At 34.3% G+C, this 14,057-nt stretch overlaps 1 protein-coding gene across 14 annotated transcripts in view; it reads right to left on the bottom strand.

The window, feature by feature from the left end:
- Nucleotides 1–816: 816 nt before the first annotated feature.
- frya (furry homolog a (Drosophila)) overlaps nt 817–14,057 on the bottom strand; it is a 113,540-nt gene continuing 100,299 nt past the window's right edge. For 8 of the 14 annotated variants that reach the window (XR_015509611.1, XR_015509612.1, XR_015509613.1 and 5 more), the window contains 7 exons: nt 12,929–13,169; nt 11,494–11,643; nt 11,300–11,398; nt 10,603–10,686; nt 7,221–7,331; nt 5,800–6,005; nt 817–2,000 (listed from right to left, as the gene is read on the bottom strand). Coding sequence is in view for 11 of the 14 variants with exons in the window: in XM_087284283.1 (XP_087140409.1) it covers nt 1,742–2,000; nt 5,800–6,005; nt 7,221–7,331; nt 10,603–10,686; nt 11,300–11,398; nt 11,494–11,643; nt 12,929–13,169 (1,150 nt within the window). In the remaining 3 variants the exon portion in view is untranslated. Of the gene's footprint in view, nt 2,001–5,799; nt 6,006–7,220; nt 7,332–7,581; nt 7,600–10,602; nt 10,687–11,299; nt 11,399–11,493; nt 11,644–12,928; nt 13,170–14,057 lie in introns of all 14 variants that reach the window. The other 6 variants (XM_087284282.1, XM_087284284.1, XM_087284286.1 and 3 more) reach the window with 1 other exon arrangement.

The following is a 14,057-nucleotide window of genomic DNA, read 5'->3' as shown; positions in this document are numbered from 1 at the left end:
AATATCCCTCACACCATTACACCACCACCAGCAGCCTGAAGCGTTGATACAAGGCAGGATGGATCCATGCTTTCATGGTGTTGATGTCTAATTCTGACTCTACCATCTGAATGTCGCAGCAGAAATCAAGACTCATCAGACCAGGCAACGTTTTTCAATCTTCTATTGTCCAATTTTGGTGAGCCTGTGTGAATTGTAGCCTTAGTTTCCTGTGCTTAGCTGACAGGAGTGGCACCCGGTGTGGTCTTTGCTGTTGTAGCCCATCTGCCTCAAGGTTCAACATGTTGTGAGTTCAGAGATGCTCTTTTGCAGACCTCGGTTGTAACAAGTGGTTATTTAAGTTACTCTTGCCTTTCTATCAGCTCTAACCAGTCTGGCCATTCTTTTCTGACCTCTGGCATTAACAAGTCATTTGCGTTCACAGATCTGCCGCTTACTGGATTTCTTCTTTTTTTCTGACCACTCTCTGTAAACCCTATAGAGATAGTGCACGGGAAAATCAAAGCAGATCAGCAGTTTCTGAAATAGTCAGACCAGCCCATCTGGCAGCAACAACCATGCCAGGTTCAAAGTCACTTAAATCACCTTTCTTCCCTATTCTGATGCTCGGTTTGAACTGAAGCAGAGTGCCTTGACCATGTCTACATATCTTAAATGCATTGAGTTGCTGCCATGTAATTGGCTGATTAGAAATTTGCGTTACCAAGCAGTTGGACAGGTGTATTTAATAAAGTTGCCGGTGAGCATTTATAGTTTGTACATGCAACCATTCAAAAATTTTGGTACACAGCAGGTATCATTCGGAGACAAAACAGGTTTCTTGATAATATTATTTATTCATCTATTTATTGCATGCACACTTTCATACAGCAGACAGCAAAATAACACCATAAAAATATAACTCTTACAAGTATGGGCTACACTCTTTCTACTATGTACAAATGTATTTTTAAAATAACGCTTTATACCATAAATATCTCTGTTTTGTCTTATAGTACACACATTTTTGCATGCTTGGCCATTTCATTAGACAGAATAGACACAATTTTCTTCCTATAAAACTATATCATTTCATTACAATCAAAGCATGATGATCTTACTTTCTAGAATATAAATAAATCGAAGAGCAACTAAACAGTACAAAGACATTAGTAAAATCAAACAACCCCATAAATAAGTGCTGGATGACCCACTTATGCATCCAGGTTTTATTGACAGTAGCTTTGCATTGTGTTAAGAGACATTCTGCCTGTTTAGGTAAAAAAAAAAAAGCTAAAGCAGGGAGTAAAAATTTTAAAAAGCCACATAAACAATTCAGCTTTTATCTGATATTTATATATATATTTAAAAAACAACAACAGAATATTTCTGTTTTATCAAGTAGCCGAGAGCACTGAAATTTCCAAACATTCTCTCCAAAATGAAAAGTTTCACTTGGTGTGAAGCATTGCACATTTCCCTGTAACATGTGTAATGGTAGACGTGTGCAGCAAAAGCCATTTGTGGAGCTTTGGTATTGATGCCTGCAGTAGTTGAGGCCCCATACACAAAAGTAGTGCAAAAGAAAAGACAAGGCGTGGACTTCTTTTTCTATCCCCTCTTGCATTTTTTTCCAAGCTATAAAAGCTGATCCTGTGAGCTCCAGCAGGACAGTAATGAGTGCATTTGGGGAGAACCATAAAGGCAGCAGCATCTTCAGACGGGAGTGGTGGAATGCCAGCCTGATCTTTAAAAGTTAGACTCAAAGGCTGATGCCGGTCACACTGGAGTCAGGAAGGAAGGCAGTAATGGCCCGGTAGCCTTGCGCCCTTCGAATCATGTCTCGGATCTCGCAGTTGAGCTCAGTGAGTCGGTTGCATATTTCGGACAGGTCTTGTTTGGAACCGACTAGGGCAAAGGTTCCTGTTTGACCCAGAGTTTGGTGGCGGAAATAGATGTTGAGGAGAGTTTGGATCTCATTCTCGGAGCTGCTGCCGAAGATGTCACTTGGCCACATTTTCCTGAAGGATGTCATGAGAAAAAATATTTAGGTACTGCATATTACTATAAATCTTTCATCCATGAATATGTTATTAGTGTTACTAATATAATTTAAGGCAGTGGTGGGCAAACTTTTTAGACCCGAGGACCACATCAAGTTTGGCAAACCAAGTGAAGGGCCACATGTCAAATCCTTTAAAAATGAATTTTTATTTATAGTGGTGGTATGCATGGAACATGTAATATCGGACAGAAACATGTCACATTAACACAAAACAGATTTTTTTTACATAGTTATTATTGAGTCAAATTTACAAGTCAAATGAATGTGCGATGATATTTATATTTATCCTCACTTATCAATCATCATACAACAATAGCCGCGTTTCCACTATCGCGCCTAAAGCGAGCGAGCCAGGGCGAGCCAAGGCCAGTGGCGTTTCCACTGTCACTTCCGGGGCCTAATCGGGCCAAAGCGGGGCTTTCTTGGGGCCAGCAGCCGGCCTTTTTCTGCCTGCCGAATACCTTGGGCCAAAGAGGGCCAGCCGGGGCTTCGGGGCGGAGTGAAAGGAGAGGGGGGCACAGTTTTACGATCGCACTCGAGTACATGCGCCAAACAAATAAATAAATAAGGGAAAGAAAACATCTGGAACAAATTATAGTCTGGGGTCTTTTTTGCATATGATCGCCCTTATGTTTCTCTTTTAAATGTAAGGCTGTTGCATAAAATGATCTTTCTTCGCTGCATCTTTGATGTTTCAATTAATGCATAATAATCTTTACACCATATTAAAGACACAGCAGACAGTAAAGGTTTTCAAGAGGTTTTGTCATGTTTAATACTGTAAGTGTGTTTTTGCGCGTTTAGATGCCTGTGTGTGTGTGTGAGACCGAAAAAAAGATATCATAGCTCTGTTGATGCCGCGAGCGGCTTTTTTCTTTAATTTTATTGTTTTAATTTATTTTGGAGATAATACACTATATGAATACAACAGTAGGACATTAAACTTTACAAATTTCATGTCCACTTTTGTAGGCTCAAAACAATAGTGTCATATCTAGATAAAATAGCCCTATATTGAAATAATTTAAAGAATTACAAATATTAGATAGGCCTATAAAAAACACATTAAATAAATAAACCAATATAAAACTAACAAAAGCTATACATGTAGCTATAACAATTAGGTACTATATCAAACTGTTTCAAAATTATATTAAACTTTCATTTTTCAAAAGCCTCTTTGAAAAAAAAGATTTTAGATATTTTCTAAAAAAAATAAAAATAAATAAAACACCGGAAAATGTTTTAAATATTATTTATAAAGTATTTGGATACGATGAAATTAATTAAATCATGCAAATAGAGCATTTTCGGGGTGAGTGAAAGCAGAAATAGGCGACCTTTTTTCTGTCTGCAGCTGCGCAGCACTTTTTTGACGGGGAAAACTGCAAGTTCAAAATGTGTTCTGTGTCCTCAAACAAGTGTGTATGTTTTTATATAACGTGGTAAAATTAAAAAAGGAAATTTTAAATACATAAAGAGCTTTATTAGTGCATAGCTGCTGAGCGCAACGAAATATAGGCTATATTTTATTACGTGCTGCTCTTATGTGCTGAAACACTGAACACTTTCCTTTACTTAAGATATAATAAGCAACATCATTAAATAAAGGGAATCACATATTAAGTGTCATAAAGCCTATAGGGAAAAAAAAAATCATGTTTCAGTTCTCTCCGGAGCATTTGGGATGAATGTTGGACAGATTCTGTCAAGAGGATGTTATAAAATAGGCTACATTTTATATCGAGTTATTAACGGAGAATTTTATAGCCTATATGTGGTGTTATATTATGGATGTGTGCGCTCCCTGCGCTCCGGGTCCATCCGTTGGTGGCAAGACCACTGGATTTCGATGCCAATAGTCGGTCGGCGAGTAAATTAATATGATGAATGAAAACACACAGGCATGTGGGTATAGACATGCGTTGTACTGCTGTACAGTAACGTGTCATTTGTTTGTTTTGGTTGTCCTAATTTTAATAGTTTCGTGATGATGTGGTGTGCTTTATCTGCATGATTCTCGCTGAAGTGGGCGGTTTAAATGACGTTCGATTCGGGGCATGTTCTGGGGGCGGGGTTTGTGTGACGCGCTGCGAGCTACTAGCCCCACAGTGGAAACGCGACATGATTTCGGCCTCACTGCTCAACCTCCTGGGCGATTGGCCCGGCCTGGCCCGATATAAGCCCTGGCTCGCACTGGCCTGATAGTGAAAATGCGGCTAATATAACAATCCCTTATAAATTATATGAATAATAATGATGTTATAATTTTTACAGTGGAGAACAGAAAATATATTGTCTGATAGAAAAAATATCATATTAACACAAAAAAAATCTTAAAGTTTACTATTCAGTCAAATTTACAATAATCTAATTTGCACTGCTTTTAGAATATACAGATCAATCATCATAAAACTTGATAAAACCACAAATCTCTGATAAAAGAACTTTTTAAAGTGGATGTATGCATGGAAAATATATTCTATGAAACAAATTAACACCTTTAACTAGCAATTTTGTTATTTATTATATTAATATTATTATATAATTTGAGTCAAATTCACAGCAATTTTATTTGAGCTTGTATTAAAATGATCATATCAATCATAAAACTATGAGATAAACAGAAGAATCTTAGTCTTTGTTATTCCAAGTCATGTTATTATGATTGTGTTAATGTGAACAATGAGCCTGAAAATAAAGTTATATTAATATTCACAGCAACACTCTCGTAAAACACCTTGCTGATTAAGTCATTGCCTAACGACATTAAAAAAGCGGTACATCTTGCGTTTTTGGAATGTAAATGCATGTTCAGTGTGATGGGCCCCTTAGGTTGTAGTCTTTAAAAACAGCAATACTTTTTATGGCTTATTAGACCTACCGCTTTCTGTCTGATATTGGTGAAGAAGTATTTTGTTGTCCATTCTTCCTTAAACACACAACATTCAGAGTCAACTTGTTTTGCCTGACTCATTTTAAGTCATTACTGGTCGAGTGCATTTTAATATCCGAGCGTGTGTTCTAATACTACTGGTTGCGCTAACAGTACAGATTGCAATACTGCCATCAAATGGCGTTCACTTGTATTGCATCATTAATTTACTAATTCTGAAACCAAACCTTTACTCAGAAGCAGCATTTTAAAAACTCCCTCGTGGGCCAGATGAAAGTGTTCAGCGTAGTTAGCCCACCTCTGATTTAATGGATAGTCTAGCCAAAAAGGAAAATTCTGTGATCTTGGAGTCCAAAGTATACTTAGTTTTTATTCATTTAATACATGCACATATTTTTAAATTTAGCCCCGATCATGCAGAATGTAGTTTTCAGTTTTAAAACTGCACAAAACACAGCTTTTTCTTGACATTATGTTGCTAGGCATCCACTGTATCAATGGTCTTGGTACTGGAGCGCATGACATCGGGCACTTTTTACTGCAGGCACACAAAGAGCTCAGTCAAAAGTGTGAGGTGCAGCAGGTGGTTACACCCTGAGATGAAGCACAGAAGTACCCTTCGACAAAATATCATTTAATTAGCGTTATTGTAAAAATTAAATCCCCAAAATATTGTTTCTATTTTTTGGTCAATATTGCACACCCTAACTGGAACACAAAAGCTGCTTTGAAGAATTACAGGCACCATGGAATGAAAGTTAAGTAATGTAACAGTATTTTCATTTTCTGAGTGGACTATCCCTTGATGTTGCATAAAATCATCCATTAACTGTCATCATTTCTCCAGGGTGAAGTTTACCTGCATTCCCGTATGTATCGGATGGCTCTGGATAAGTCGCAGTTCTTCAGGCTTTCTAGAATGGCCTGCACTGCAGCCTCCGAAGAGCTGAAGGAGGATTCAGCAGAGGAGTCTCTCCTATCGCCTGTGTTCTCTTCAGCCACTGAAGCTGCTGCTGCCCGCAAGTTACTCCGCAAATCACTCAACTCTCTCGACATGTTCTGCAGCTGGAAGGATGACAGTTACACATACTGTAGGTGAACATCAGTTCAATTATTTGTATGTAAAATCAGACCTCCCCACAGAAAGAGTCCTACAGTACAGTGAAATCAGATAATATCAATTACTTTGGTACACATTTTGGTAATGAATGCTGCTAAAATGATTTATTACAGGATTTATATATAGTATAGTATATTATATAGTACACCAACAAACTATATAAAACCATGACACTAACATTCTACATACAGTTGAAGTCAGAATTATTAGCCCCCCTGTTTCTGTTTAGTGTAGAGAAGATTTTTTTCAACACATTTCTAAACATAATAATTTTAATAACTCATTTCTAATAACTGATTTATTTTATCTTTGCTACGGTTACAGTAAATAATATTTGACTAGATTTATTTCAAGACACTTCTATACAGCTTAAAGTGACTTTTAAAGGCTTAATTAGATTAATTAGGTTAACTAGGCAGGTTAGGATGGTTAGGTTTTTTATAATTACGTTTTCTTATAACGATGGTTTGTTCTGTAGACTATTGAAAAAAATATAGCTTAAAGGAGCTAATAATTTTGACCTTAAATTGGCTTAAAAAAAATTTTAATTAAATTATTCTAGCCAAAATAAAACAAATGAGACTTTCTCCAGAAGAAAAAATATTATCAGACATACTGTGAAACTTTCTTGCTTAAACATCATTTGGGAAATAAAAAAAAAAAAAAAAAAAAATGGGGGGGGGGTGGGGGTGGGGGGGATATGGGCTTAATAATTTTGACTTCAGCTGCATACAAAAAGTAATTATAACAAGGTAATTGCTATGTGAATAAAGCATGCATCAACAAACTCACAGACCAAATATTGATATTTTGTGTATTAAATCATGCATTAATCAAAATTTTTAATTTAATTATAATTTATAATTAATAAAATAAATGACAATTGTTTCCTTAACTCTTTAACACTTGTTTTAGTTAAACTATGGTTGTTATTTTAATTAAATCATTCAAATGTAATAATACATTCTCTTATTTAGCAAATCTGTGCCATCACTTTTACTCAAACTAATGAAATTATTACCACATGTCAATTATTTTACTTATTTTAGTATTTTAATTTGTGGCCATAATATTTTTTTTCCCCTTCCTGCATGTCATATTCTCGTATGTACAGTATACTATTTAATGAGTATTTTCATTAGACACGGATATAAACATACCTCTGGTACAGAGTTTATAGTGTGAACTTGGCCAATCAGTTTACAGTAAGACTGAAAAAGCAGCAGCAGTTGAAAGTGGAGTTTGTAGAGTCTTTGACAAAGCTCCAGTTGCTGTGAACAAACACACAGGGATCAGATAAATACCAAAATACTTGTTTAAATCTCTCTTAAGATACATGGAAGTCACATTTGTAACAGAATGAATGATTTGCATGACTCAAGTGACAATAATTTTCATTTTAAAAATATGTAAAAACAAATCAGACATGCTTTGTAATGCTACAAAATTCTTTGATAACATTGGTTCTTGGACCAGAGGGAACGGAAGATGTGATGTTAAAGAAGAAGGTGTTAAACTTACTGCAAGATATTCCATTTGCTATAAAGCAGGCATTGCAAGGAAAAAGGTGAGAAGAGAGAAGGAAGAGAAGTTTCGAATAGAGTGTAAAAACATGCAGTCATTGCATTGGCACGGGCAATATAAAGCATGAGCAAACAGTGGCTCTACATGCAAGAGCGGAAACGTGAACAGACAAGCAGAGAAAGATGAAAGTCACAACTACAGTGAGCCCACTTATTTTTATATTTGCAAGGGGACTGTGCAAGATGACAAAAGAAGACAATTAATAAAATATTTTTATCCAAAATGCCACCCTTTTTTGATGTAAAATAATCTGATCTACGAAAATATATGCAAATTACAAATATATTACACAAGTTCATATCTGAAATTCACATATATTAAATATGCAGTATGTTATATATTTAACATACACTTAAATATATTGTATATATTGTATATTATATTGTTTTGATTTTAAAGGGGGGGGGGGGGGGGGTATGTTCATTCCATTTAAATAAAAAACAATTTAAAGCAATTGAGTTAACTTAATCAATTTGTGTTGGGACAACATGATGGAATTATGTGGAATCCAATGTTTTATCCAATGCATATTGCAAAGACGGGTGTTTAACATACATACTTTCCATCAAAATAACAAATATGTATATATATGTTCAAATATATTAGTTAAAAATATGTTTAAAAAATATATGGCTATATATAAACACATAAATATAATTACAGTTTATACATAATTCCAATGTTTAAAAAAATTTATATGCAAACATCTATGTTTGCAATATTTAAAAAAATGTATGTTGCATATAGTACCTATATTGGTAACACTTTATTATAACTACACACTATGAAACATTTAAGCGTGATCAAATAGTTAGTTCATTAAGAGTTAAACATTAACTCTACATTAATAGATACCTGAATAATATAATAAATGTAATTTGAATAGTTTATTAATCATTTACTTACGCATATTGAATGATTTAAAAAAACATCCAACTATTCTTAAATAACTAGTTTGTAAATAATGCAATACTTAATTTAGTAATGAAAAATAAATTATTAACAAAGTCTGAAAACACAACCATTAAGCTCATCATACTTGTGCTTAGAAGTCAAGAATACATTAGTAGATGTATTTATAAACTCCTTAGATTAGATTTTTTAGGTTCAACTTTACTGTCATTACACATGTACAAGTACAAGGCAACAAAATGCAGTTTAGGTCTAACCAGCAGTGCATTAGCAGCAAGTGCAGGATACAGGTACTTACAAACAAGTAGAATTCATGCTTAACAAATAATGAAGTATTAGCTAATGCTTAATAAATGATTCATAGTGTGTCATTATAAAGTGTTACCCATATATTTTATATATGTGAAATCCAAATATGAACTGCAGTATATGTCATGTATGTAATTTGCATGTACAGGTATTGCCATTCATCAGAAATCTATATGGGCAAAATGTAAGGAATCAGATTAGTCTCAAAAGAAATTCACGCAAAAGACACGATATACACATATGTCTTAACAATAAAAATGGACAAAAAAAAAAGTTTAACTCAGGTGAGGATCGAACACGATCGAACACGAACACGAGTTGGCGGCTTGATAACGCAACATGCTGACCGCTAGATCACATTGGTACTGCTGTGCTCAAATTGCCAGAATGATAATTCATCATTATGCAGGCTACATTCTGCTCATGAGGCTGCGAGACAATAAATAAGAAGAACGGAGCTGCGGCAAAATAATGGATAAAAAGAGTGAGGCTATGGTCAAATAATAAAATAAATGAAAAAAAAAGTGCGACTGCTGCTTTCTCCGTTCGCCATGCTGGAGAGAAACCGTCTGCGCAAATGAAGAGCAGAGTTGGTGACATTAACTACAGCTCTCATCTGATTGGCTGAAAGGTACGAGTTGCCCTGCCTCTGCCAGGAAAGTCTCAAAAATACACACACACGTATCCGGGGGGAGTCGTACGTGAAAGAGGATTTGCACATTCTCATTTAGGATGAACTCGCAAGTTTTAAACATTCAAAACTTTTTGTACACTCTTATACACTTGCAAATCGTGTTTTGGATTTGTGAAACGTATTTCATGAAAATTTATTTTTATTGTGTGCACGTGAAAATTTATTGTGAATATAAATAAATATTTTACGCACGTGAATTTGGTTTTATGCATGTGAATTTGGCTACGCATGTGTACATCGTGTCTTTTGCGTGAATTATTATTGAGTCTAATCTGTCTCCATAAAAATGTGTTTGTGAAGTTAAAGGGACAGTTCACCCAAAATTCTGTCATCATTTACTTACCCGCCACTTCTTCCATACTTATCAGAGATCTGATTTTTGCATAATAATAGAAACTAGAATCCATTGAGTATTCCAGTTATAGTGTTTTTTTGTTCCTACTATGAAAGTCAATGGTAAACAGATACCAGTATTGCTCAAACTATCTTCTTTTGTGTTTAGCAGTGTATAAAGTTTTTGAGCTACTTGACTAATTGAGTACATTTTCAATTTTCGGTGAACTGCCATTTTAATGGCCAGCAGAGAACAACCGCCATATCAAAGATAAGAATAGAGGGCCCTGTTGTGAAGGAACACAGCTTGCATTTGAAACAGGCAAAGAGAGCAGACAGATAGAAAAGAGAAGTCACTCACAGAGCTATCACAGAACAATCGAAATGCAGAAAATATAAGAGGGACATTGAAATGGAATCGGACACATTTTGGCCAACTAATCTCACTCGTTTCTCAGAAGTCAGGAAACAATGAACAAATACAGTGACATCAGTAAGTAGACAATGAAACAGTAATATTTAACGATTAAAGACAGAAACGCATGCTGTATTTGTGGTACATCACCACGCTGTTGAAGAGCTGTATTTAAGTAAGTTAAAGCTCCAGTTTGCCTTCTATTTGATGATTAATATATTAATATTAATAATATAATAAGTATTAGTTTTCTTTAGAATAACGATGGTTTTATTGAAAAGACAGATATTCATACCTTCTCCTCTGTTTCCGCGGGCTGATAGGTGATCACTCCATCTTCACTGCATTTGGGGAAGCTGGCCTTGCAATTGCACAGCCACTGGAAAAATTAAAAGGCATGAACAGCAAGTTAAATAAAACAAGCAGGGATTTTTATTCATTTATTTAAAACTACTATAATGAAAATATTGATAAATATCAAATGTCTATTTTATTCAGCATTGATGCATTAAAGTGAAAACAAATCTAAATGTTGACAAATCTGAAAAGAAAAATGTTTCTGAAAAACTAAATCAGCAATTTAAAATGTTTTATAAAGGCTAATGTGGCATAGAGGACTGTAGTAATGATGAAAAAATTGATGAATTGATGAAAATGATGGAAAAATTCTACTATGCATAACATGAATTTACTTTATACTTCAAAAAGAAAATATTGCATTTAAAATGTTTGACAACAATTATTTTTACTGTCAACCAAAGACTTGCTGTGCATAAGTACCAACTTTGAAACATTAAAAAATAATGTAAATGTAATGTAAAGTATAAGTAACTAATTACATAATTTAATATATTTAATATATTTATTTTATTTAATATATATATATATATATATATATATATATATATATATATATATATATTTTTTTTTTTTTTTTTTTTTTTTATATATTTAATTTTAACTAGAGCATCTAGACAATTGATCGGACATACTGATATGACTGCCTCCTTTTTGTTGTTGTAGGTCTCCAGATACTCCTGAAGCTCTAACACACTAAACTTCATCTTCTCCAATAGCCCGTAAGACACAATCTGAAATTCAAGAGTAAAAAGCGCATTTCAAAATGGCATTTACCCTACTCTGAGGGACATCATCCAAACACATGCAAAAAAAAAAAACAACTTACAGTGTCTGCATCGACAAATAACGTTGGACATTCGGAGCAGGATGTGAGCATCTGGGATGACCTTAAAAACTTCGCTCCAATCCCGCGAAGGCCATCGCCAAGATAACCAGCAGCGTCACAGGTCAAGGTGCAGAACTTGGACTGTATATTCTGCAAGTCAGAAACAAAATATCCAGTTTGATCTGCCTGAAAACAGCTTGTTGTCAGAATCAATAAAATATAATCAAAGATGTTGCATGTCTTCTAAAGCTTTGGCACACTGAGTTGTCGGCTTTGTGTGACGAACCAAAGAAAATTCCAGTTAATGAATAAAATGTACGTCATCATTTGACGTCAACAACGCAGCCACATTTTAGACGTAACAAACAACTCACTCATTTAGTTGATCCATTCCACTTCTGAAAATTTACTGAAAAAAAATCAGCTTCCATATTTGTGACAACACAACTCTAATCTATTTATAATTTTTTGATCTAAGATTACATGAGATTAAGTGAGAGATGTAAAAACCATTGTAAGTGGATCCGTGTATATTTCGGTCATTTGATTTTCACTTATGAAACATAAATAAAAAATAAGCTTATTTCATGGTGAAAAATTGATAAGCATAAGGTAAAAATGATTTGATTATCATTTTTTATTTTGCATAACAATAAATAAAATCACCAGAAAACAAAAAAGAAAAAAGGCTTGTTTTTATATTCCGAGAGGCTAACTCGTTCACACAAGCTAACCTATAGGCTACTAATTTTTCCCACTTAATTATGTTTTAAAAAGGTATTTACTTGTGATAACAGGATTTTATTAAAACATATTTTTTTTATTAAAATGACATATTTCTTGCACAAAGGCTCGTTTTTAATATCCATTTCTAAAATGAAAATCCAATGACCAAAATATACAGTACACAGACTGAAGTGCCATTGGAAATTCTGTTCTAAAATAAGCATTTTTATTAACCTCCTTTGTTTGTATTAAGCTATTTCACTTAAAAAGAAATGAAAAAATATATATATTCTTTGCCATAAAAGTAAGTTTCACTGTACTTTTCAGACCTTATTTTTACCTGTTTAAAATCATCCACTTGTAATTGATTCCACAACAATGCATCTTAAAGGGACAATACATCCAAAAATAAAACGTATGCCATGATTTTCTTAATCTTGAATTGTTCCAAAGCAGTTTGAGTTTTTAGCTTTGTTTTGTTAAACACAAAAGAAGATATTTTTTTTAAATGTTGGAAAGCTGCAACCATTGACTTCGCTAGTAGGACAAAACAAATACTGGGGAAGTCAATAGTTAAGAGTTACCAACATTCTTCAAAACATCTTCATTTAACAAGTCAAGGGTAAGTTAATTGAAGAAAAATGCAGAATTGTTCTTTTGGGGGTGAACTATCCCTTTAACACCAGGTGTAAACAGGCCTATGAGTCACCTGAAAAAGTGAGGAGAAGACTTGGAAGGTGTAAACTGCACAGGAGCCATCTGAATCGGCCACCAGCTGGTTGAGATGACTGCGCCATGCCTCCTCGGCATCATCGCACATGGTCGGCTGGAAGGCGGCCAGGATGGCGGAGAAAAATGGAGAAGGCGGAGGAGAGGAACGCGACTCTAGAAGCAGCTCCTCCTTTTCTTCCTCTGCTTGTGCCACAGAGCTGAACTGCTCTCCAAAACCACTAAAAGAAAAGAAGGAAAGAACTATAAGGCAAGGGGTGTTTAAATCTTGGAATAACATTTTTCAGTTTTTACCTTTAAGATACACAGGACCAGAGGCAATTTTAATTAAACAGAGTTTCTTGAACACATTTTGATTCTAATAACAACAATTTGTGTATTATTAGATCAATATGTGCCATAAAGACTAAAGAAAATACAACAACTCTTAAATTATGACTTGCATTTGGGCACTTTACATATGAATTTAGTTTTTATTTTGTTTTATGCAAGGTTGTGATCGAATTGTTCTTTACAAACCTGTGATAACCATGTTTATGATGTCTTTTTCATTGGATGACACTTTTGGTCTTATTTTATGAGCTGTTTTATTTTTGTAATTATGCATTTTTTTCTTCTTCATAGTTTTTAGATTATAAGGGGCCCTATCATACACCTAGCGCAATGAGGCACAAGACGTGTATGGTGTGATTTGAGGCTATTTTCAGACCAGCACAACTCTAATTTTCTTGTTTTGCGGCACATTGTTTAAATAGCAAATCTATTTGTGCCACTTTGTGGACTCATGGGTGTGCTGGTCCGAAAAAAAACAATATCTCCCTGCCTTTTTCATCTCAGCGGGGATTTTTTCAGTTTATTTATGACAATTTGCATTTGTATAATCTTATTATTATAAGAAGTAGTATTTATTATATGTATATTTATAATTGTTTTAATTAAAACAAGTTTAGAAGTTAAGGAGACCTATGCATCACCATATGGGGCATCAGAATAGGATGTGTGTTTGGACATAACTTTTTTGACCACACTTCATTATTATTGTTTATTTATTAGTTTACGGGAAATTAGAACTGAATTTAGAGATAGTTTTGAAACAGATCTTTGTGCTT

Source organism: Danio rerio, chromosome 15 (genome assembly GCF_052040795.2).
Source record: "Danio rerio strain M-AB ecotype USA chromosome 15, GRCz13ab, whole genome shotgun sequence".
NCBI lineage: Eukaryota > Metazoa > Chordata > Actinopteri > Cypriniformes > Danionidae > Danio > Danio rerio.
Note: the sequence above shows the minus strand (reverse complement) of the source record. Positions and strands in the feature narration are given on the sequence as shown.